The 26867-nt window shown below is 44.4% G+C and overlaps 2 protein-coding genes across 2 annotated transcripts; one reads left to right on the top strand and one right to left on the bottom strand.

Annotated features, from left to right (window-relative positions):
* Window positions 1-231: 231 nt before the first annotated feature.
* On the top strand, window positions 232-13323 carry tspan33b (tetraspanin 33b). Its single transcript, XM_056416248.1, has 8 exons — window positions 232-261; window positions 326-383; window positions 1363-1490; window positions 1658-1732; window positions 6575-6670; window positions 7028-7156; window positions 10381-10542; window positions 12620-13323. The coding sequence occupies exons 1-8, from the start codon at window positions 232-234 to the stop codon at window positions 12830-12832; spliced, it is 891 nt and encodes a 296-aa protein (XP_056272223.1). The 3' UTR covers window positions 12833-13323.
* ttc38 (tetratricopeptide repeat domain 38) lies at window positions 13286-26867 on the bottom strand. The gene is made up of 14 exons (XM_056416954.1): window positions 26766-26867; window positions 26117-26194; window positions 25941-26022; window positions 24152-24323; window positions 19388-19561; window positions 17829-17904; window positions 17479-17598; window positions 17265-17324; window positions 17007-17045; window positions 16472-16553; window positions 15631-15796; window positions 14600-14759; window positions 14133-14206; window positions 13286-13783 (listed from the first exon to the last, which is right to left on the bottom strand). Exons 1-14 carry the CDS (start codon window positions 26793-26795, stop codon window positions 13696-13698), a joined length of 1401 nt encoding a protein of 466 aa, XP_056272929.1. The 5' UTR covers window positions 26796-26867; the 3' UTR covers window positions 13286-13695.

The following is a 26867-nucleotide window of genomic DNA, read 5'->3' as shown; positions in this document are numbered from 1 at the left end:
CGCAGCTTTGCATTGACTTAACATGTAATCTCGACGCGCGTCAAAATTTTGACGCGTCCGGTGTGAACACACCATAACATGTAATCTCGACGCGCGTCAAAATTTTGACGCGTCCGGTGTGAACACACCATTAGAGGAGATGGCAAGTCTTTTTTTTTTATACCTTTGAATTTACGCTGTTAGAGATGAGAGTGGCTCTATCTTTCATAATAATAAGCTTATATCCCAAAAATGTCCGGCAGAACACTCTCCAATGACCTGGTTTTGGATCTCCAGTGAATTTACTCTTTATATCTTTATATTTACATGTATCTCTTTTTCACAGGTGTTATCCTTGTTGATTGTTGCCATCGGGGTGTATGCTCAAGTCCAGAAAGCTACAGGTATATATATGTATACTTATATATATATTTATATGTGACACACTTACATAAGCAGGTGCATATAGTGTCAGGTTCTTTTGACGGGGTGAAGCTCAGGCGCAGAGACAGGCTGGACGCAATATAAATAACCAAAAAAGCACTCTTTAATGAGGCAAAACAGTTTACAAAAAAAACAAGGTCCAAAAGGGGCAGGCAGGCAGAGTCGAAGCAGGCAGGATCAGAGACGACGGGAAAAAGACACGGAACTAGAGACGACAATCCGACAGCAGACAAGGGAAAGACTGACACAATATATAGGGGGGGAAACAGGTGTACGACATCAGACAGTAACGAGACAAGAGTGGCTGAGGGCAGGTGCAGGGAATTAAACAATTAAGACAGAGAAGACACAGAGGAGACATAGGAGACACGGAACACAGGAGAAACAGAACCGGGTGTTACATATAGTAGCACTTTTCTATACTTCTCAAGCTCTACAGAAATTGTTTACTTTACTGTGTTTCAGCTATAGAACATGATTGATTTTATTTTCAGTTATTTGACATATTTACTCTAGATCAACTTATTCCTGTAATAAACTGTTGCTTCTGCAAGATGGTGGCCTCTTTTAGCTGCACACCTGTTGAGCCACAATGCAATCACCTGATATGTTTAGTGGGTCGCCGGATTTGAGCTCTATCCTCATTTGACCTTGTGTCATTATTTTCACATTTAATTTGCAACATGGACAGAAGCGGAAAGGATTTACCTGGGCCCACCCGCCTGATTATATCTGCGTAATCCACAACAGAGCATTCATATTTTTTTTAAAGAATGAAGGCAGCCGGTGTGTAGGATTGGATGATTGGAAAACAAAATAGGAGAGAGGGAGGGAATTAATTAGTTTAGAATAAATAATGGTTTGACAAATGGAAGCATTTAAGGTGGGAACAGAGTAGGCTAGACGATTAAATGTGAGCTTTTCCTGTCTTCCTGCCAGATGCGGTGCGGGACACGATCCTGATCGACCCGGCTGTCATCCTAATTGTGGCGGGGGTGGTCATGTTCTTCATCACTTTCTGTGGTTGCATCGGAGCCCTCCGAGAAAACATTCGCCTCCTCAAGACAGTAATAGACGCATTACCAATACTGGCGCTGTGCTTCGCTTACGATATGGCAGCTCGCATCACATCCAATCCAGAGCCAAGTCGTACACATCCTGTGTAACAACACATATGATTTCTGGATTAGTCAAACTGTGTTTCAATATCTCTATGTGTCGTTTCTTACTCCAGTTCTCCTTCAGCCTCACATTGGTCTTCCTCACTCAGCTTGCCATCGCAGTTCTGGGCTTCTTCTACTCTGATCAGGTATGTACACATCTGACTACTCTGTGTACCTGATTAGTATTCTAACATTAACACTCCCTCTCAGGTCACATCTGGTCTCCAGTTGTCTTCCACAGTGACACATATCAACCATGAATACCCCTGAGCTCCAGTGATTTAGCATATTCTGCAGCTTTTAGACATTCTGGGCATTTGTAAACGACAATGTATTAAACTTAACAACGCATCAAATTGGAGCCCACAGATTGGCCCACTGAGCCCACCGGGGGAACGTCTTGTCAATGTCAGAGCCACACAGCATACGGAGACAGCAACACAGTGGAAGCCATTGTTTATATCGCTGTCTTTAAGCCAGAAAGGAGAGGAAAGCATCCTCATTCTTTCAGGAACTGACGTCAATCCACGTCACTAAATACGTTCAGTATAATTTCAGTTCATTAAAGTGTAGGCCTTATATTCATAGTTTTGACCACCAGTCCTATTACAGTGTTCCCAAGACGAGGAAACTAAAACAGTTGGATGATCCGGCCCTCTAACAGGTGAACGGAAGCCGATGATGACTACCTTGACTGTACTGTCGGTTGTTAACATCATTAACATATTTTATTTTTTTACTCCTGTACTCGCCACAGCTCTGCATGCACATAGTGGTTCTCTGATATTAGGGATTATCCCACTTCAGACTTTTTGGATGCATACATTTTTTTAATCAACACGTTAAAAGGAATGTTGATGCAATGTCCAGGCGAGGGGAGATTTCCTGGGGTATGTGGTCGCTGCACCTTTTATTTTAACATGTTGAAATGTTAGGCATCAGGCTTTCTCCACTGTTCACACAGAGATATAATGACACGTGGGTTATGGATGTACTACGGTTCTTTGAATCCTAGACGACCGCCAAAGTTCTTCTTGGTCCCTCGAAATATCATGAACACACAAAAAAGATTCCGTAGGACTGATCTCAGGGATGATCCCGGAGATTATACCTGGCTGGGGTTGTCCGAGGTCACGCATGACTTTGTCGGTATAAAGACTCGACCTGCGTGTGCACGCGGTCAGGAAGGATGAAAGAGAACTAGTGTACTACTATTTTTCCATTTATAAGGGAATTGATAAATTAAGTAATAATATCTTATTACTTCCCATCCCTAGTCCTAACAGCTAGCATGTCTATGAGTGTCTAAATATCACAAATGTACCACATACATACGATACATATGTAATGTGTATAAACTGTAAAAGTGACCAAATATACAGTAGTGCACTTTCTGTGTGCACTGTTGATGAATACTATTTTCCCAAGATTTAAAGCCACGAGGAAGTGGGGGCGGTACCCTGACGTGCAAACAAGACTAAAGCCGTGTCCCAGATTCTGACCTTTAGTTTTGTCTCATTAGTCTTAAAGGGTCAAGATCTGGGATTTGGAGCGGTTCAATTGCCTCTCCGCGGCTCTCGTTCCATCAGCCAACCATCCAGCGTTAAACATTAACATCACACCGACTATTTGGATTTGGCGTTACCATAAAATGAACCTGTGTTAAATTATTGTACTGATGAACAGTATACTTTGTATGAAGTGCCCTAGAGCATGCAATTAGTATGTATTATGGAATTGATACATACAAGATGATATTGGATAAATATGGATGAGTTTCAGAGCCGCAAGAGGGACTATTATACATAATTTAACAAGGAAAAAAATAGTCTCGAGATAGCCCAAAGAATAAATATAATTGTGTGAGAAGAATTATTTTTTCTGTCCATGAACAAAACAATAATCACTTTTGTAACCCCATTTTTCGGATCATTGAATAATAATGCCCGTGTAGTCGAACAGGTAATCCACTCAACGACTGCATGTGTATGTTTATGCATTCCTATGTATCCACCAATCAACATATTTACTTTAAAGTAACATCACATTCGGGCTCTGCTGAGAATGAAAACACAAGCGTCCTCTGACATCGCTGTGCCTGATGCCGGTTGATACGATACCTGTGCTCTCCCTCGTGCTCCCTGTCAGCGCTCGGACTGCCTGCTGCTAAACAGAGCAGTTTAACAACCCTCGCAGCATCCGTCCTCGCTAAATGATTCAAATGCTGCGACACCAAATGTTCCATTTCAACAGATCCCTTGAAGGAGACTTTGCCGCTAATGACATGGGGAGTTGTGGCGCTGGGAGCCCGGCGCCCACGAGCATCCTGCACCACGTGGAGAGACAGGACGAGAGACCGGGGGAAACGGCGTCAAAATACTCCAACAACTTAGTGAAACGACATCAGGATAAAGATTTTAGGCTATTTTGATTCAGCTATTAATCAACAGAACCTGTTCTAATGTCGGCGATAACGAGAACAATTCAGAGAGCCTTCAGCAAACTGTTTTCAGAAGTTCATTTCAAGCTTAATGAATTTTTAAAGTTCAGTGGCTCATTACAATGCTCCTATTAGCATATATTACAACTGAACTCAAGTCCGTATAATCAAGACCTTCCTTGTTTAGAGATTTCTAAAGGATGGAGATTTCCATTCAATATATTTTCTGTGAAAATATAAAAACTTAATACAATGAAAATGCTCTCATAGGTCATGAAAGCAAATAAATTACAATAATAAACTATTTTATTGTGTGAATCTACCGCTTCTAGTTTGAAATCGTCGTTACAGAATTTTCAAACAAATCAATGGACTTCATTTATATTTCATCTGGGCTTTTGTGTTCAGCTCAAGTGGAGCTGATGACAAACAAATGGGCAAATTCAACCAATTATCTACTACAGCGTAAAACCTGTTTGTGTGCGCGCTGTGTATTTGGTATGCGTCGTGTACATTGATCTCAAAGGCATGAATAATTGTATTATTACCATTATATTTCACTCGCAGTTTCTGCTCTGCTGCCGTATTGTTGAGATACATCCCACAGGATGCGGCCGTACAAAGCACACAAGAGGATGTTATGTGTCCCCTTCATACTCATATCTATAAGACCATGTATGTTATAGATTCAATGAAGAGCCGAACACTGCGCGCCGTTTGTAGCCCATAAGCTCATGTGTAAAATGTGTGTGTGGCCTTTTTATAACGAATACATTTGCAGTGCAATGCAACATCCATTCTGTATATGTTATGAAAAATAAAGGTAAAAGTACATCTAATCTAAACAAAGCCACCGGATTAAACATAAATACACACCTGATCCCTCTTGAGAAATGGATTGAACTAAGATTTGAAATGATCCCAGATATGATCCTGAGGAGTTCACCGCTCACTGAGCGCTTCAGTAGCCTGCTCATTGAGACACGACGAATGTAATTAAAAGATAGCCGTAGGAGTCAAATGTGTTGATGAAAATGTAACTATATATGTACACTGGGTGGCGCTGTCCTGTGGTCCTGTGCTTGCCGATATGGTCAATCAGAGCGTAATTGAAGGTGTATTGAAAAGCAATGTTAATATGACCATCTTGCGGACTGAGAACTCTGTCTGTTGTGGCCTGGGGGAGGACGACATACCAGAACACGCACACACGAACTTTCAATAATACTGATTCGCATTCACTACCCCCCTCCCCCCATCCCACGCCTTCGCCTGCTTTTCACCCCCAGTGTGACCGGACGGGGCTGTGCTGGCGCTGCTGTGTTGGCGCCGGACCGGCTGGCTGCTTGTCGGTGCTGGTTACCTTCTGCCCCCAATGGATGGGCTTAGATCACCCAGTTGTTGGATTACCTCCCCTCCCCCCTTCCTACTCGTTGCAAGTCATGTCTAAATGTATGTGCTTATGTGCTAAGGTGTTTTTTTCCTGCTCCCACACTGTACCCCTCTCGGGGCATAGTTGGGGGGTTGGTGTTTTTTCTCGCCTTCTTCCCTCATGTTATGCTGTAATCTTTCATCCACCCTTTCTTGTAATTTCGATGCTTTTGTACCTGTACTCTGGCAAACGACAAATAAATATATCAATCAAAAATCAATCAATCAATCAATGAAAAGTGATGTGGGCGACCGGGCCTTTAGCTCAGCAGCGCCTGCTTGTGCAACAGTCTCCCTGACCACCTGAGGGCAACACAGACACTGGACTGGCCTAAAAACCTTTTTATTCAGGAAGGCGTTTATGTCTGAGTTGATTTTTATGACTCGTGTCAAATATTCCTTTTTTTTTTTTTATTATAGTTAGTTTTAACCATGTACTGGCTCTGTGGCACTCTGATATTCTTGGATGAAGAGTGCCTTATAAATAGAATCCATTATTATTATTATTATGCTACAACTTCCTAAAAACCAATGCACAGACGTGTGCTGTATCCACAGAGGCCCTCCCCTCTGCCTGGATTGAGTCTGTTCTTATTACTTGGCTGACCATCTAACCCCGAGCCAATAAACCAGAGCCTGCAGCCGGTTCTCATCCAGGGGTCAAACGCCTCCACTTTGTCACACACCTGTCGCTGCGTGTTCTTAAGTGCTTCTTTGTTTTCCCCGTCTCTGCTATATCGGTCAGTGACTGAGCAGAGACACAGACGGAGAGAACAGACAGAAAATCTTTATGCTGCATCCATTACATACATACGGCTTCCTCCTGCTGGTGTGTGAGTGGGTATGGATGCCTTTATTTGGGCTTTGGAAAGTAACTACCGCGAAACAATCGGGAAGTAAAGTTGTATCCTTCTTGGCTTTGTTCCCCTCCCTCCCTTCCTCCCTTCCTCCCTCCCTTCATTCTCCAGCTTGCTCGTCCACCTTTGCACTCCCTCTCTCTCTCGCTGGAGGGGTGAAGTTTGTACACTGTGTTTACAAAACAGGAACAAAAGGACTTCATGTTGAACCTGTACAGCTGTCATTCTGTGTTTACTCTCCCACATGTCACCTCTCTTAGACCCGCGGTGCTTTGGGAAAGTTTGTGAAGAAAGCCATCGTGCACTACAGGGATGACCTGGATCTGCAGAACCTGATGGATTACAACCAGAAAGAGGTGCTCTGGTCATTTACACCTACAGAGCCTCGCATGTCTTGTGTGTGCATCGCTTCAAATTGATCACAGCGCGTGGTTTATTGCATATGAGCCCCTAACCAGGAACCCACAACAAAAGACCACATCACCGAATGACTTATGTTTGATGTTCTTTCCTTGGCGAGGGATTTCCACATGAGAGGCAACATGTTGCATTCAGGTCCTGTGCTCCGCGGGCCTCTTCATGTGATAATCCTCTTCCTCTTCACTGGCACACGTGAGTCTGGGCTTTCTCACGGGAGAAGCCCAGACTGGCAGCTCGCAGCTTCTAAATATAAACCTGCTGCGCTCTCCTCTTTGTCTCTCCGTTTCTCTCAGTTCAAGTGCTGCGGGTGGAACAACGACACGGACTGGTCTTGGAACCTGTACTTTAACTGTACACATGAGAACTCCAGCTCCGAGCGCTGTGCCGTGCCTTACTCCTGCTGCACTCCTGTTCCTGGAGAGGTGTGCGATTCCTTTGTGTGGAGCCACATGACACACGTGATGCGTTGACAAACTTATTCGTAACTGAATGGGAAACCACTAACTGGAAAGTAATGTAAACCTTTGAACATTAGAAGCATTTTCTTACTGAGTTGTCCTTGTGGGAAGCAAAGTGCTCTGTGCTTAGTTTGACTTCATTTCAAACTCCAAGGATCATAGCCTACAAGTCTTATGCTGTGTCTCGGGAGCATCCACTGAATAAAGCGTTAGCCCTTTCCACCGAGTCTGAACCTGGCCATGACAGGCTGTGGTTTCACCCCTCAGGCCTCCATCACTGAGCCTGCCAAGCAGTATATATAGTAACAACGTGCTTATTCAGCTCTTAATTCACCAAGATGCTCACAATTCCGGCCTCGCCTCTCCCTCTCTCTCTCCCTCTCCTCTCTCTCTCTCTCTCTCCCTGTGCTGCACCACCTGACTAAAGTGGTGGGTTGTTCCTGGGGATCCCCTCAGAAGACTCGCTCCCCTATCCAGACTCCAACGCGGTGCCAGAGGGCTCCAGGGCAGAGCTTCCGGGGCTTCAGAGGCAGCTGAGCGGCGGGCAGCGGTGTGAGAGGTCGGTCCAGACGTCCTTTTGGACTGCCTCAGGCAGCACTCTGCTTCGGCGGTAAGAGGCGAGAAACAACAGAGCTCCGTAATATTGGATCATTACTCCGACGTCTAATAATACAGAACATAATACTGGTCAGGCCCAGCTTCGTCCCAGTGAAAGCTGCACGGCGAGTACACAAAACCATCCCCGCCAAACAATATTCAATGTTTGTCATCAAGCTTTAGCATCGGACGTAATCTCCGTGTGCAGCCGGGACATGTTCACACACTACCAACGCACACTCTGAAGTCAAAATATGTAATAACTACAGCTCCCTGCCCAGTCCCACAGGAGACCGTCAGGGCCAGAAATGTAAATTTGAGCCCGGAGCCTCGATTGAGGCCAGGACCTTCCTGATAAATCATCTTCACAGTGCGGGGTCTCTGCTGAGCTGGGAGAAGAGCACATTGTCTCCCTCCCGAAACATCGTGTTTCTAGGTATCGAGCTGAACTCGCCGCCTATGAAAGGACGTTTGACTCAAGTGAGGCGCGTAGAGATCATCACAGCCACTCGGGATGTTGCAGAGACACTTAACACCGATACTCACAAGCATGGATGATGCAGCTGCCATCAATCAGAGCAAAGCCATGTGTTGTTTTGCTCTGATGGGTGGCATCTGCATCAGCCATGGTTCACAAGAGTCAACCAGGGTCTTTCACCTTCAGTTAACGTGTACTTGGCTGCCATCTCCGCTTGTCATGTTGGGATAGATGGGAAGCCACCAGGCAGCCAAGTACTGGCCCTTGGTTTATGCAGGGTGCTACACACCTGGGTGTAATGACAAGGGCCCCATTTGAGCCTCTATAAGATGGAACCATTCATTACATTTGTATCACTAAAAACAGCCTTTTTGGTGGCGATGGTTTCATCAAAACAGGTGGGAACCGGGGAACCCTCCTTGAGCCAGCCTGGCGGCCGGGCCTTCGGCTACGGGGCCACCCTGTGGGCTCAGCACCCGCAGGGGCAAGCATCCCCCCGCTGTGTAGACCGGGCGGCGGGCCGGGGAGGGGGCCAGGGTGATCCGATCGCCGGCAGCATAGACTAGCTATAGGGATCACTGATCTTACCTCATTCTAACATGTGCAAATATCACACGTGTGGCTTTGACACTCTGGTGGTGCTTTGAGAGTCCCATGTTTTCTTTTCGGGGAAGTAATAATTGTGTAATAGCAAATGCGTTAACTGTTTTGTAATAGGCAACAAAAAAAAGAACATCATCCTGGTCCCGGACCACTGGATAACTATGCACAGCTCACATGTGTTCAGAAGTACAAATATGTCTGGTGTAGTGCCCATTAATGGCTGTTTTAGTGGTCATAAATAATATATTATGTAGGATGAAAACTACATGACTTGCACATTCATAAAAAATGTAGATGGAAGAATGGCTAAACGTAAATATGAGATAAAGACCGCTTTCAAGTTGTTGTGAGTGGACTTCAGGAGACAACTCCTCGCAGCCACGACCACAACTTCTGTGTCAAATGAAAAAAGGTCATTAAAAAGTTGTCGTATAGTATTTTGAAAGAAAGCCATTAAATGTCATATTATCGCACTTTTAAAATAAGTCACAGTAAAGTATTTTGAAAAAAAGTCTCAGTGTAGTCACTGTGTAAAACTTTTTTTTTCAATGTCATCGTATAGAATAATGAAAAAGTTTCATTGTTTGAAGAAAGTTGTCATAACTGGTCTGATAATGACCAACCAGTTTCCTCCTTGTGGAGAATCTGCAGGTTTCATGAGCTCCATGAGTCCTTTGGCAACAATCGATCGCAATTAAGTTAATAATCAAGAGTAAATTGGCTCAAATTAAGCCCATGCTAATAAACTGGTATATGTATCTCACCTTCGATATATAGAGCATGTCGTGTATATGCCATATGATGTGCAATCTACAGTATCACGACTTACCTTTGAAGCAGTGTCAGCCGTGGTGGCATTTTGTCTTTTTTTCACGGAGGCTCGATTACATTTTCATCTGCACAGAAGCAACACGACTCGCCACCGAATGAAAGGTGCGCAGATAAGGATGCCGGAGCACGAGCAGGATATATGTAAATACTGTGCTCATGAAGGCGTGAATACACTCATTTGCACTCACACAATGACACATTTCAAATGCTTGTCTAACCTGTCCGTGAACAAAAGTCAGTGAACAAAAGAGTCCGTGTAGATCAATCACGCTAAGAATATATACAGATCACAGCAACCTCTCTCCACGTGGGTTGAAAAATCAATTAATTAACCACTGGAGCAGCTGTTGCTGTGCTGCAGCCTGCCGCTCGTAGCCGGCACTGCACGGCTTACTTCAGGGACCCATTAGTCTTTCTCGGCACATCAGATGGACGTGGCTCGTTTTGCTGTCATCGTTCCCCTCCTCTAACCAACAGGCATCTGCGGCGCTCTCCCTCGGCTGTCACGGTCGTGAATGCGTCGTCAAATGAAAACAACACGGCGGCCTGCGAGAGTCTCGTCTCAACATCGCGGTCTAATAGACGTGGAGAAAAGAGTGGAGCCCGAAGACGATCCCTCCTCTCAAACTCTCCCGTGTTTCTGTCTCCCTGTCTCCACCTTTGTCCATCTGGCACACAGACGGTGATCAACACCATGTGCGGTTTTGGGGTTCAAACCAAGAGCCACCTGGAGGCCAACAAGTCAATCTACCCGGTAGGCTGCGTGGACAAAGCCGTGGTGTGGATCGAGTCTCATCTGCTGCTGGTTGGCGCTCTCGCCTTGGGCCTGGCTTTGCCTCAGGTACGCAGGACTCTACTTCAGTCTGCACACTCAATCAGTGCGTTTACATGATGGTATAATTCGAATCTTGCTTTAGTCGGACTATGCTATCTTTTGGGGGATCAGCTGTTATCCCAATATACATGGCAGTGAGTAATTCGAATCATTGGCCGAAAGCATGTCATATCCGATACGATAGGTGGCGCTGTTTTCATTACAACTCGTGGTGATACAGCCATTTCCGCTTGACCTCTTCACCACTACCAACAACAACTAACAACAACATCAACATTTCGAGAAAGATGGCGAACAGAGAGCAGGGCGAAGCTACATCCCTCTACTATTCTTGCATGATGTTAATAGTGACAACTTATCGTCTCTTTCGACTTCCGGGTCACGACATGGGAGGGAGGAGGGCGGCGGGATCTCAAGCATGCGCAAAGACGCAAAGTCCAGTTCCTAATCCAATTCACCGTTACATGCCGCGATAGTCGAATTATCAACCGGATCGGATCGAGTTATCCAGGGGTGTCAATCGGATCGTAGTCGGACCGCACATAGTCGAACAAAGGTGTTTACATGAAACGGATAATTCGATTTCAGTCCGACTAAGCCAGTTATTCGAATGCATGTAAACACGGTGATTGACAACAGCCATTTAACATGTGTGACCTCAGACAATACTGGCTGAGAAATGGCTCTAGTCTCATTTTGAATAAGCTCTCTCACACACACACTATCACCATCCTCCCCTCACAGCACATAGGGAACCTTGCAAGTCAATATACAGTGGGTACGGAAAGTATTCAGACCCCTTTGAATTTTTCACTCGTTTCATTGCAGCCATTTGCTAAGATCCCAGAAGTTCATTTTATTTCTCATTAATGCACACTCAGCACCCCATCTTGACAGAAAAAAACAGAAACGGAGAAATGTCTGTCTGAATACTTATGACCATGTGATATTTCAGTTTTTCTTTTTTAATAAATTTGCACACATTTCTACATTTCTTTTTTTTCTGTCAAGATGGGGTGCCGAGTGGACATTAATGAGAAATAAAATGAACTTTTTGGATTTTAGCAAATGGCTGCAATGAAACAAAAAGTTAACATTTTACAGGGGTCTGAATACTTTCCGTACCCACAGTAGGAATCAACCTGCTCCCTCAACGGCCGACTAAAAAAGTACGAGGCTGAAAAAGTAGTTTGGGCAACGCTTCATCAATCCACACACACACACACTTGCAGTAGGGGGGGTTTATATATATTTTTAAAAAGAGTTAACGTGAGGCCACTGGGATAGAACTGATTTAAAATGGAGGGTTATACCTCGACGGCAGTAACTAGGCACACTGGGACAATGAATTTTTAACTGCACATTATTCATTTATTGCACTGTTCTAGACCGAAAGCGCAGGTTAATGCAGCCGAGGTGGAAGTCTGCGTGCGGAAATGTGAGCTTTTATGCCTCCTTCTCACTGAGCACCTAAAATACAACATGGAGCACCGTTAATAAGTCAAGTCAAACAAGTTTGATTGGCCGTGAAATGAAATAAGCACTTATCAAAATGCTGCCTCTAAATAGTTAGCGCGCTTACTTATCAGAATGATTCATTCCTCCACAGCGAGCAGCTCTTTTACCTGAGCGGCCTTGTTCTCATTTCTGGCTTTTTGGGTCCCCAAAGATTCTTCTAAGAGGGAAGCATGTGAATTACCCACGAGTCTCTTCAAAACAGTTGCACTAATATTCCAGTTTGCCTTGGAAATCTGAAAACGAGGTTCTCGCGCACATTTGAACCGAACACAATCACTGGATTTGTCGGCATAACAAGTCACATTCAAAGTTAAATGATGCGTTCCTGTGTGTTCTCGCCGAGAGAAACACGTTGTGTTCAGCTCCATCGGAAGGGGTGTGTGTGTGCGGTATATAAAGAGTTAATTCGACTATACAGTAAATTCAAGTGACACGAGCGTATCTCACGTTGCATCTGTTCCTCCTCGTGCCTAAAGAGCACGAGGCACCTCGAGCTGCTCGGCGCACGCTGCACGGTCACCGAGAGTCTGCTGTGCACCCTGAAGTGGCCGCTGCTGTCCTCTAGGTTGCCGGCGTCGTGCTGTCCCAGATCCTGATCTCTCAGATCCAAGATGAGATAACTCGGTGTTGTGAGAGCGGGCCGCCGCGGGGGGAAGAGACGGGAAGAAAAGAACTGGCAGTGCTCCGCTCGGCTGACATGTGCAAGGGTATCTTCGTTTTTTTGTTGTATTTATTGCTTGTGTATCACTGCGACATTGAATACATCTCGTATTTTTAAACATGCTGTTGCCTCCAGGTTTATAAGCGGAGTGCACTTTAAGTAGTTGCTCGAAAGGTATCACATGCAAAATTCAAAGTCTGTTGCTTTTGTACGTGGCTATTGTATTGATTTTATTCCAAACGCATGTATATTTAAATGTCACATGTTGACTCGCAGTATGAATGTGTTCACTTTGCAGAGCTTAAAAGGTCTGCATCTAAAAGAGCGCCGAGCTCCACGCTGAGGCGCCGTGGAAAGGTTCTGGTGTTCTGGCGTCCGTGCCAGATGGCCGCTGGTTGGTAAAGCGGTCTTTTCTTAACCCTTTGAAGTCAACGCCCGCAGCACCGCGTTTTTCACTGTTTCCATTTTTAAAAATATTTATTTTACCTTATTTCTCAGTCCCATTCTTATCATTTTGGTGAATGGTGTGACGGACCACATCATTTCTACTCAAAAAACGATAAAACTAAATTTGGTTTTAGACATTTATTTACATGTATCTAGCATTGTATTCAGATATTTCACTGCTTTTGTGAACTTGAACCTTTGGTAAACCAATTTCAAACACCAAAACAGTTCGTCCACATGAGTAAAGGTGTGTTTTCACAAGAGATGTAAAGAATATGAAAAATCAAACTTCAATTTTCAGCTTTAGGGACATATTTTCTCTTTCCACTTGTGCCTGAGGACAATTGGGCCTCATTGTATATAGAGCTGAGAATATTCTGGAATGTTTGATGTATAACACGTGGGTATGTGTCATATGCAAAAGCCTTGAAAAGGTGAATTTACTTTTTTTTTGGTAAAATCGAGAAAATGAGCCCAGACTCCAGAGGAACCCCGGCACGTCAGATCGTGGCGCTCGACGAGGAGCGCTCCGCCTAGCTGTGAAGCGCCAGCGCCCTCTGCATCAGGCGGCCCGTCAGGAGGGAGTTGGGCCTCACGGCGTCGCGCTCCAGCAGCAGACATCTGCAGGAACACGGAACCGGATACACTTTTACACACAGATTTACAGAGGCGAGCCGAGACGGCGAGCTGGTCAATAATAAAAGCCGAACGCCGTGTACAGACGAGGGGATGTGGGTTGCGTAATGGGAGCGTACGGCTCGTGTTCTGGCAACTGGAGTGGACGGCTTCATTCCCAACAGAATGCGTACTGGATCATGATGAAATCCAGCGCTTCAAAGAGTACACAGGGCTGGTTCGTTTTCCCCTTTTCCATAAAACTCTTAGCAGACTTCCACATACACACACATGGCGACCGCAGAAGGAGAAGATTGAGGCTTCTGTTTGCCGGGGAATCCCTGTTGTGCATTACCTGCCCAGTTTCTGATGGTGCTTGTTCTCTGATTTCACGGCCGCATGAATAAGCAGTTGATTGAAGACGTCCCTCTGAGAACAACAGTGGATAAAACCATTAGTAATCATAACCCCGCATACAGTCCTCCTACCCGTTTGTGTCCTGTATATGTATGGACAATGTTGCACCTCGGGGAGTAGATCTCTGAACGCATGGAGCATAAAGTCCATCAGCATCCATCACAGATTCATTATTCATTTGAACATCCTCACACTGTGGCACGTGTTCATGCAGCGACCGGCTCTTATGCAGAGTGTTCGTCACCCCTGGCCTGTTTCACAACCACGGGGCTTTCCGTTTTTCAAGAAGTCTCGATGCAGTATGATCAATGTCATCTCGGGAGGAAGAGAGAGAAGCCTCGAGCAGTTCTGGTTTGGACTCGATGTCGTTTACTTGTTGTGCTTTGAGTTCACCAGAGACCTTACCTGTGCATCGCTGCCCCCTATATTCACCACGCGGTAGCGCAGAGGGTACAGGAGCTGCACTGTTCGATCGTAGTGGCCCTGGTCGTACTCCATCAAGGCCTGGCACATGGCCACGCCGGTGGTCCCCGCCAGCTGATGCTGATGATTGTCCCCTGGCTCTCTGTGGGGACAATCAATTTATTTAAGCAATATTGTACTTTTTTTTAATCCTTAACCTTTAGAGATGGTAAACAAACAATAAACTGCTTTGCAGACGATTGGGAGCTCGGGAGAGAACGGTTACTTCAGAGGACGAGGCTCCTGCCATTTTTAGAGGGAACTCTTCAGGTTCCATGAAATGAAAGTCGTAAATGTTGCTTACCAATGCATGTAATCTCCTACTTAAAAGAAACATTAACATCAACTAAATCCATGGTAGAAACTGCAGGCTGGTTTATTTCTTTTACAGACTGACAGGAGATATTAAAGCATGCACTTAACATCTCAGTGGGATTCCCTTCACTGCGAGGCCAAAGAGTCCATACGGCTTAATCTGAGAGTCACTGCCTCTGTTTGTCAGAGGAATTATGTGAAAATAATAAATGGGAAAATATATGAAGATGTTAACCTGTGCGTGAATTCCTTCCAAAGCACGGAGTGATGGCATTAAATAAATGTAAAGCTCCAACATCCTCATGTCATGCCTGATGACTCAAAGTAGAGCTGTGAGCAGAGAACATTCCTGTTTCCTACTTGGGAAATGTACTTTAACCCCCCGAAGGTGCATCACTCTCAAACTATTGTGACTTGTATGATATAACATAACCCTGAAAAATGTATTGATTAAAAAAAAAAACCTGGTTTTAATTGGTCGCTTTTTCTGTGGGATGCACGCCTGTCAACATGGAGAGGTCCACTGGTACATCTGCTACAGCGGGAAGACTCCGGTCTCTGAGACGGGCCGCATGCGCCCCCCCCCTCGCCATCCTCCGCTCCGCCTTCGCTGTGTGTGTCTCCGTTCTTTACGTAAGAAGAAACGGCGCGCGACTCACCTGGCCAACTCCTGGAGGCCCTCCAGCAGACGCTGAGACGTGCCGCTCTCTTTGGCTCCCAGCGACGCCATGAGGAAGTGGAGGTCGTTAAACAAGGTCACGTGATCGTCGGTGTGGGGCCGTGTTACCTGGAGCAGCTCTCGCCAGCGGTCCTGCACGCACACACCTGACACACACAGATATAACGCTTGAAGGCTGCACAAAGGCCACATAATTGAAATCTTGAAATGTACGCGGGTCATTTGGACTCCGCTGTAGTGGAACGGACTGAGAACATGTGGTCAGAAGTTCTGTTAATTGCAGCCGTACCAACACAGTTAGTTTAGTTTCAGAGGAATGAGGTATGATAACTGATCTCCCCTCATTAGAAGAACGTAACGTCTTAAATCAGCCGGTCAGCATAACATTAGCAAATGTTGCAACACCTTCAGTCGGCCAATCGGTATCATTTTTATAATTATACTTTTTAAAAATATATATACTTTATTGATAATGCACAATATGATACAAAGGGATCATTTTCATTTGTTTTGTGTATGTTTCAATCAGATTACAATTGTAAAGAAGAAAACAGGAAATAATTATTTTTTTAAATAACAAATTAATTATAATAATGAATAATAAAACACCCACCCACAGACCCATGGCCTTCATATGCTATTACAGTTTGCGTCGTGCAACTCTATCGGTATCATTTGAAGAAGTAACTTGCATCGTTTACAGAATTTGTCCGACATGTCGTATTTCCTTTCGATGAACGGTAAGAATAAAACTACCTTTCCAATTTGCTTAATGCAGACTTGGTTTTGCTTGTGAACCGCCACGCCGGCCCGTATCTTACCCTCCATTTCCAGTCTGCAGAGCATTGAACAGGCGTCCACGGTGTCCAGCATAGATCCCGTAATTTTGCAGCGTCTGAACACCTAATGCGGGACAAACGTGTACTTTACTCACCTCGAACACGCATGTAACGTGCAGCTTCATCTGCACCCTGACATTTTCCAGAGCGATGCATTTTTTAAGAGACACTTTTACGTCTGGCGGTAACTCCCCCAGCGCGAGCGGTTTAAAACATTCATGACATTCATCTAACTTGACGTCAGAATTTCTGTTTGCTTTTATATGACAATGTGAAGTAACATTACCGAATGCTCTCGTGTGTCCTATTTTTAGAGGGAGTACAACAAGAATCACCTCTGGCAGTCGACACGGAAATGTGCCATCACGTGGATTTGACTTCCATTTGCCTTCTTGGCTCAGAACAAGCACAAAACATGGCTTTTAGTCCCGATCCCCAGTGTGTCGGTACATGCGTGACTCAGTGTGGATGCACTCAGACCGATAGAAAAAACGCGAAAGCGACGCCTCAAACCAACCTGAGAATCGAATATTTGCAGAGCGGCTTCGTATTGGCCCTGTGGAGGAAGGAGGAAGAGGAGGTGAGAAAGGTGAACGTGAACACGTCCAGATGTGAGCGACAAGAGGGCTTGATAGACTGTGCAAACAGATGCAAACACAAATTAATCTCGCAGTGTAATCAACTTCAGACTTCCAATGACCCGGGGGAAGGGATATCATAAGCACTCTTCCTGCCAGCTATTCGCTCGGATGAGAAAGCTCATTACAGTATTTACCTTCTCGATGAAGAATAGAGCCCAATGCCAATAGTTATGACTGGCCAGCACGTCAGACACCTGACAAGAAAACAATAACACTTTAGAAATATTGATCCGTGGGCTATTTCAGTGTGTAATTGCATTTCATGGCACCAGCTGGACAGAACATGGTTGCTAAAAGGATTTCTTTCATAAAAACACACACACACTTGGGAAGAAAGAGCACAAGTACCTGCCAGTCTTTCTCTGTGCTTTCCATGAATTTCAAGCCTTTGTCCACCTCGGCTTTCATCTCATAAACATGGGCGATGGAGTGGACAGCCCACGCGTCATCCGGAGTCAGAGCGAGGCCCTGCGCCGACAGGCGAAGGAGAATAAGTGCAAATGCAGAACACAATTAAATGCTGTGTTTCTCACACCAAAGCAAAATCAAAAAGAAAGGCGCGCTCGAGTTTAAATTAAGATCTCATGTTACGTTTTGTATGCTTCTTATTAATCGTTTCCGAGCTGGAGTGACAGCCCGGGGCACCCGGCCTCTACAACAGCGTTCACAATAGACTACGACGGAGGAGGCCGTCTCACCTCCATGGCTACTTTCTCAGCCTGGTCGTAGTCGCGATTCTCCAGGAGACCGAAGGCATACAATCCTTTCAGGTAGCTGAGGGGACAAAACGCACGCAACCAGAAATGACGACTGCGGGGGAACACGAGAGAGTGAAATGACCCCAACTAGCTTTTTATATTTAAAAGTCAACATGATCAACGTTTGGTTATGCTGATAACTGCCTGAAAATAACTGCTTAATGGCAATATGGGCTTTTATTGTCGCTGTCCCAGTCTGTTGAGGATTTGAGCTTGAAGATATAATTGCTGCGGGACATCAACGTTACCATAAAATGATTCAATATGAACTGGATCTGGTTTCCGTGTGACTCGCCTCCACAGGGCGTGGACTTTGACTATGAGGAACACAAACATTTACTTGTGGAGAGTTTTCAGCCCTGAAGGACGTGCGTGATTGCAGGGCGAGGAGCGAGGCTTCCCGCCGCGTGAGAGATATTAACCCTTCGCAGCTCAACAGCCTCTTCTTCAAACACTCGCTGGCTTCTCCACACACTTTGCTGACCACCACCAGCTCACCAGCCACACCTGCACTACACAGGTACACTAGCATCCAAGCCATCTGCGTGTGCGTCTCTGGGACTTTAATCTGTGATCTACGTAAAAACTGCATATTTTCTTGCATACATCTTAGTTTATTCTTTTTTTTATGCCTTTTCTTCCTCACCTACGATTTAAAAAAGACAATGTGGTTACATACAAAGTTGCATAACTAATGTTTGTATCTACTCCAGAAACTAGTATTTATGAATTCTGCAATGACGGATTTATTTTTTGGCACAAAACATAAAAGTGTCATTAATAACAGAATTGTATTGTATTCCATTAAAAATGCAATAAAAAAATGGCATAAACATGGTCATTAAAAAAGTAATAAAAATGTAATTAAAGTGTCATGGCATTGTATTTCATAAGAATGACAGTGTAGAATGTCATAAAAATGTCACGCAAAAGTCTTAGTCGAGCATGACAGTCACAGTATAGTTTTAAAAGGTAATGGCATATAGTATGCCATAAACATGAAATAGAATAGTACATTGGCCTTTTATTTGTTTCTTCTTACAGCTTTATGCTCTTGAGATGATTGACATGCCACATTCTTTGTAGATCGGTGCTATGACAGCTTATTGATAACTGTCAAATAAAAGTCAAAACAATCCCGTGACAGTTATTGTATTCATTTACATTTCAGCTATTGTATCTAGTAGATATCAAAATGCTCAGTACTTCACACTGTGCATATAATCAGGATTAGTTCATGTGCAGCGAGTCAGTTCATTAGTAAGCAGGGATTTTTCATAATAGATTAAGGCCTATGGAGGCTCATTCACTCCCATTGTGTATGTATGTATATAAATATATATATGTCTGTATGTATGTATGTATGTAGGTATGTATGTATGTATACTGTAAGCCCACCTTCCCTCCCATCACATATAGTACTCGGCCAATACATTGAGTTGTTATTACATGATTATAAAGTGCTATAAAGTTCTTGTAAAGTTGGCAGTCTTCTGTACCTGTACAAAGGCGTGTGTGGTTTCCAGTAGGGCAGCACCCGGGCCACAGAGTCCCGAAGGCAGGCTTGGGCTCCGATGTAGAAGTAACCATCATGAGCGAACTTGAGAGCCAGCAGGTCGGTGGGGTGGTCCACCAGGATGTCCTCCCACACGTCGCAGGCCGCCGTAAAGCGTCTGCAAGGAAAACCAGGCACTGTTAGAGACATCGACGGTGAGCCATCAGAATCAATAACTGTCAGGTTCTAGTGACGGGGTGAGGCTCAGGCGCAGAGGGACAGGCTGGACGCAATCTAAATAACAAAATAAAGCACTCTTTAATGAGGCAAAACAGTTTACAAAAAACAAGGTCCAAAAGGGGCAGGCAGAGAATCCAGGCTCAGGGCGGGAAGGGTCAACAGGCAGAACCAGGAAGACAGACAGGACGACGGGAAAAGGACACAGATCTATAGACGATTATCCGACAGGAGACAAGGGAAAGACTGACACAATATATAGGGGGGGGAACACAGGTGTACGACATCAGACAGTAACGAGACAAGAGTGGCTGAGGGCAGGTGCAGGAAATTAAACAATTAAGACAGAGAAGACACAGAGGAGATATAGGAGACACGGAACACAGGAGAAACAGAACCGGGTGTTACAATAACACGGCAATAAATTCAACTGTTTTGTTACAAAAACGAGCGATACGCATCATAAATAATGTTGGCTACGATGAGCACACAAATCCATTGTTTTACAGATCACATGTTATGAAATGTAATGATTTGGTTTATAATAAGATAATGCAGAAAATGTACAGAGCTAAAGCAAAGTCACTGCCAGACTGTGTACGAAGGTTGTTGTCATTACATGAGTGTAGATGATTTGAGAGATGTTTGTGTGTTTACTTTACAAAAAGCTAAAAAAGAGATTAAAAGATGTATTTCTATTGTAGGAGTCCAATTATGAAACAACGTTAGAATGGATGTAAGAATGGTCAACTCATTTAGGGTTTTCAAAAGGATTGTTTATAAAACAATTGTTGATGGTTATAAGTGTGATTGAAACATATGTATATGGAAGATGTATGTATATATATATAGTTATTATTTTTTCTTCATTATTTTTCTTTATTTCATATTCAGTATCTGATTATTTAAAAATAATAAATTAGGATAAGAATATATAATAATTTTTGCTTCTACCTATACCTTTTAAAATACACAACAACAACAGTATACTAGATACACTGTAGACACTTTCGTTTTTACATAAGCATTTCCTTTATTATTTAAATTCTTAAATGTAATGTGTCCTGCACTGCTATTTCATTTTATTGTATTGTATATATTGTAAATATGTTTGCTGCTGCTTCAAATACCTGTGCCCCTGGGGATGAGTAAAGTACATATCTGATCTAATCCAATACTATGTGCTGAACGGAAGAAATTAAAGGCCCTTGCAAAACTCGAAGAAAATATTGAGAAACAAAAAATGTCATCCTCAATATTACAGTTTATAATACGATACCCCGGGGAAATAAGACACTGCAGATGGAACCCGAATATGACTTGCTGCAATGTGTGACTGAAATTTACATAAGAGGCTTTGGCACACAGATGACTGTTGTGTATCTGAAGCATGTGACTCTCACATGGGACCCAAACAGAGGAGTTCAGACACATTCTAGTTTAAAAAGACGAGATTCTTTCACAGGAAATGCCCTCTGGCGTCATGGGTTCAAATTAAGAAAAGATCTGTTTTGTTTACCAACGTTGACTAACTGCATTAGTTTATTAAATCAGTGGAAATGGATCTTTTGTGAGATTATTGTATTGTCATTTGTTTGATATAAGGGGTGACAAATAGCACATAGCTTTTCAAATACACAATCTTGAAAAAATTTAATAAAAATACATCCCATACTAAAGAAGCTCGATGCAGAATATCCATGTGAATATACTCCAGTTTATGTTTCTAGAAGAAAAAAAAGCAACTTGCAGTAAGTGCATTGGTTTGGTTTATTACATTTGTACGTGATGTGTGGTATATTTAGCTCAACTTTGTCTAAGGAGTGACCCTGAACATCTTGGGAGACGACTCGACTGCCAATCTCACAGTTGAATGCCTGCAGCGGCGTAACCGTGGGTGTAAAACTAAAGATCATTCCATTCGGGCTGAATGTCTGATATTACTTGGAATCGCTTGGTTACTCTTTAAATCTTTTTAGTGTGCATGAATAAATAAGAGACCCGTTGAGCAGCAACTTGGCAAATCCTGAGCTCAGCGGGAGACTGAGAGGCTAAGTAACAACACAAGGCTACTTGTTCTAAAACAAAGAATACATTGATCAGCCAGAACACGTGCGTACCTTTGGGCTAAAGGTCTACAATCTATATCGATAAATAAAGCTTCAACAGAGCAATAAAGCAATTAAATCCAACAAAAGGCACGACTTGAACAACCAAGAGGATGGTAAAATGTTCTTCGTGTTATTTTGAATGCAGTTTTTGTCATAAACATGTTATTGAGAAAGACGCTTGCACAACATTATAAGATGATTTTGTTGTTTAAAGGGTACCTGTAGTGCAAAACAACAACATGCTACATCCATTCGGCGCATCAAATAAATCATATTTACCCCGCCGCTATTGTCAACAAGTCACGCATAGCCCGAGGATTTACATTTCTTTGTCAACATTCCGAGTCCGTGAACGCTTCAGGGCGCAGACATTTTGCTAGTTATTTACTCATGTCAAAGCTAACTATGACGTTGAGTCGTTGAAAGGAATTCAGCCAATCCGGAGCCACTTCTACACGCGTTGCTTCTTGGGATAGATCGGTAGCCTCAAGAATTACACAATCTATATCAGGGGTGCTCAATACGTCGATCGCGGCGACCTGCCAGTCGATCGCGGCGTAGTATTGGTAGATCGCATGACATTTAAAAAAATTGGTCCGCCCCCCTGTCACTTTCTCTATAGCGCCACATTACAGCAGCAGCATGTCATTTCTGTCTCTACGTGTTGCGTTGACAGTCCTCTGCCCGCCGTCTGCGCGTCGCGGAGCTCCGACACCGGTTTGCGCGAGATCGGACGGACGGAGCAAAGAAAAGTCACTAGCACCCCGAACATGTCGGCGAACATTGCATCAATGAAAGACATCTCCAGCGCTGGCTTATGCGCGATGTAGCTATCAAGCTCACGCTTTGTGTGAAGCAGATGAGGTCTAATGACACTATATCATCGGACATAAGTTCGTGCTCTTTACAACAAATGCACTCTATGTCTGTTTTTGTGGCACATTTCCACAACTGCACCAAACGTCCGCCGACTTGCGTGCACGGTCCGCACGGTGAAGCATCTGGACCGCGGTCCTTCGGCATCAACTTCATCAGAATCATCGCTATCATCGCTGTCACAATTCACTAAATGGGGATAGTCTGCTTTTAAAGGTTCAAACAAGTATCCAGTTGCTGAATCAGACAATCTTTCATCGTCCATATTGTCAATCTCTCAGCATTTGTTTGCGAGCGCTCGACGTTGTTTATATTGGTATCTGAACACATCCGCTGTGGCTGGCTGTCGATCTATCAACGATTTGACGTCACACCACCCGCGACATATTCAAGCTCCAGTGCACTGTCGCATGTCGGAGTTGAGGACTTTGAACAGCCTAAACTACGTATTGTTATTGAATACTGGACCGTCAGTGCATGAATAACCTTTAGAAACACATTATCTTTTGATCTGGCTACATATTCGCTTTCACTACAGGTACCCTTTAATTGATGATTAGTGATGATTTTTAAAGATCGTAATATACAGTATGTGTGTGAGCATTATGACGGAGTGTATATGCAACGTGGACATGGAGCCCCTCTCTAGGAGGGAGGACCTGGCTGTGGACCTTACACATGTGACTAGTGCTCCATGGAGCCCCTCTCTAGGAGGGAGGACCTGGCTGTGGACCTTACACATGTGACTAGTGCTCCATGGAGCCCCTCTCTAGGAGGGAGGACCTGGCTGTGGACCTTACACATGTGACTAGTACTCCATGGAGCCCCTCTCTAGGAGGGAGGACCTGGCTGTGGACCTTACCCATGTGACTGGTCCTCCATGGAGCCCCTCTCTAGGAGGGAGGACCTGGCTGTGGACCTTACCCATGTGACTGGTCCTCCATGGAGCCCCTCTCTAGGAGGGAGGACCTGGCTGTGGACCTTACCCATGTGACTGGTGCTCCATGGAGCCCCTCTCTAGGAGGGAGGACCTGGCTGTGGACCTTACCCATGTGACTAGTCCTCCATGGAGCCCCTCTCTAGGAGAGAGGACCTGGCTGTGGACCTTACCCATGTGACTGGTGCTCCATGGAGCCCCTCTCTAGGAGGGAGGACCTGGCTGTGGACCTTACCCATGTGACTAGTCCTCCATGGAACCCCTCTCTAGGAGGGAGGACCTGGCTGTGGACCTTACCCATGTGACTGGTGCTCCATGGAGCCCCTCTCTAGGAGGGAGGACCTGGCTGTGGACCTTACCCATGTGACTGGTGCTCCATGGAGCCCCTCTCTAAGAGGGAGGACCTGGCTGTGGACCTTACCCATGTGACTAGTCCTCCATGGAGCCCCTCTCTAAGAGAGAGGACCTGGCTGTGGACCTTACCCATGTGACTAGTCCTCCATGGAGCCTCTCTCTAGGAGGGAGGACCTGGCTGTGGACCTTACCCATGTGACTAGTCCTCCATGGAGCCCCTCTCTAGGAGGGAGGACCTGGCTGTGGACCTTACCCATGTGACTGGTGCTCCAAGGCCTGGACGTGGAGCCTCTCTCGAGGAGAGAGGACCTGGCTGGTGGCCAGCTCCACCGTCCGCCTCACGGAGCTGGCCAGGCTCTCGTTCAGACGGGGGGAGCTCGCCGTAGACATCAGCTCCAGACCCGCAGTGATCACGTGGCCCATGACTACAGGGAGAACAGAGAACATTGGACCTTTCTTCCGCACTTTCTTAATGCAATTTAACAGTTTACATGGCAAAAATCACATGCACATCGATATCCCTCAGACTGATAGACGCTTTGGATAAAAGCGTCAGCTAAATGAAATGTAATGTTCAATGTCCAGTCATGAATGACATGGGAATACCTGTTCAACATGTTATTAATCCAACAGTTGTATAATTACTTATAGTCCCAAAAATAAATATAAGTTATTTTTGTATATCTGGCAGCCTTATTTGGAACACATGGGTACAACACTAACGGTGCCAGAGGACTGTACATATGTGGAGCTCTGAATCATGCACTGTATCTCTTTGCTGTGTCATCATCCTATGCACAAACTTTTTTTTTTCCTATTTGGTTAGGGGGAATTTTCTATTTACCTTTTATTTTGTGTACGTTATTAATTTTATTTCTTCTACTTGTGTATTCTTATTTCCTTCCTTTTTCTACCTTGCTGTGTAATGTTCTGTCATGTTTAATGGAGCGTGCTCTGCATGTTCTGCATGCTCTTTTGCATTGTGAAAATATTTGGAAAATAAAAAAACTAAACATGTTATTAATCCTACAACAACAACAAAACAACAACAACAACTACCGCAAAGATATGTGTGCTTACAAAGTTACCTATAAATGCAAATATTGTTTGACAGATGCTTTGTTTTCCATGCAAATACAACTGTTATTACACCTATTGACTAAGTGGTAACAATGTTATTAAACTTAAACCGTACCACCTCAATTTGTCTTCATTATGCAACCAGCCAACATTCCAATGGCCTGACCTCATATTTTCAGTTATAATCAAAAGCAGCAATGCAGGTTCACGGGAGCATTAATAATCGAACCTGCACAATAACAGCGTGATTAATTTGCACGAACAACAATTGAAAACACTTGAGAGCTCAAACTCGTGATGGTAAACTGCAGCGACCTCTAATCATCAAGGTCAACGGGTCGATGCCGCTGCTAAATACATGACAGCACAGGAAGTCACTGCGATACATATCCACGCAGACATTTTGACTTATAATGGCAGGAAAGGCAAAGGATTTGAAAAACTACATTGATTATAATAACTCCCTTCCATGAATTGAGTCATTCCACCCAGCTCGCATGCCAAACCCCGGGTGTCATGGAACTGGTTCATCTGGATGCTGATTGCTGGTTGTTCGTTAGCTGGCATTGTTATTCGTTAGCTTGTGCTTCATGTGCACTCCTGTTTCATGACACTTCCAAAGGTCTATTTGGAAAGTGCTTGTTTAGCCGAACAGATGACGATGACCTTGGTCGTCGCTCCCTCGAAGCACCCGAGTGTGTCGACGTCTTAAGGTATCTCAGGTCACACTCATTCTAATTAGGGTATTTTAGCAGTAGATATATATTTAATACTGTTAAATTGTTTTATTATTCTGAACTTTAAACAACGGTCCGCTGTTGTCTCCTTTAATATTTAATATTTTCAAATGTTTTACCTCTGCTGCTGCCTGAGTTCCCGTGTCCCATCGGGACATACCATCGTAAAGCAAAAGCTTGAATTAAATGAATAAATAACGGTCGAGCACATGCACCTCCTTTTACCAAAGTTAGGGTCAGCTGCCTGGATGGCAGAGAAGCATCCTTCAAATCCTCCCACGGTCTCATCGTTCCGCCATTTCACATACTAGGAGCCAAACAGAAAGGACATGTCGTGAAATTGTAAATGCAGACAATATTAGTGTGTGTGTGTGTGTGTGTGTACTGTATGGGTTTGTTACCTGAGTAAGGATGGCATCATATAGTTTACACGCCTCATTACTGCTGGTGGACAACGGAAGACCTTCTGCTATCCATGCCTGTGAGGGAGGAAACAGCCGAATGATGCCAATGTAAATACTGTATATATACACTCGGCACTGCAGGTGTTTGCACACACGCGCACACCCACACAGTGAGCTACAGCAGTGGCGTCCCTAGGCTAAAGCCCCGGATGTTTTTTAATTAGCCCCGAATGTTAATTAAAAAATAAATAAATAAAGATTTGGCACACAAGTGGTTAACACCTCCAGGTCGCACGTGACGTCATTCACCCAAAACAGCAGTCAGGCTGGCAGCAGGCGCACGTAACAGCAAGCTGCTGTCTGAGAGTGGTTATGTCTAAACATTTCGCTGCTTCACTCTTCTGGGCTAAGCGGCTAAGCGCCAGATGTATCAAAATCCGAGAGACGCCCCTGAGCTACAGTAACGTTATTATCGATACGCACTATTGTCTCTCTCTTTAATAAAGTCCGCCTGAGAAATCTGCACACGTCACCAACTTTTTGATGGCTTCGGGCCACATCACATTTAATGTGATTTAATTGAATTCAACACACTTTTCCAGCCAAAGTCGCCGCGACCTTATGACGACGATGTAACGCCACTAACCTTGCAGTCCCTGAAACTCGATGCCGTCATTGTGGAGGTGCGGTAACTTTTTCAGACTTCCGAACTTAGAGGCGCTTCTTCGAGTTACTATATAACAATATG

Source organism: Pseudoliparis swirei, chromosome 6, assembly GCF_029220125.1.
Source record: "Pseudoliparis swirei isolate HS2019 ecotype Mariana Trench chromosome 6, NWPU_hadal_v1, whole genome shotgun sequence".
NCBI lineage: Eukaryota > Metazoa > Chordata > Actinopteri > Perciformes > Liparidae > Pseudoliparis > Pseudoliparis swirei.
The sequence above is the reverse complement of the archived record's forward strand: the minus strand, read 5'-3'. Positions and strand labels throughout refer to the sequence as shown.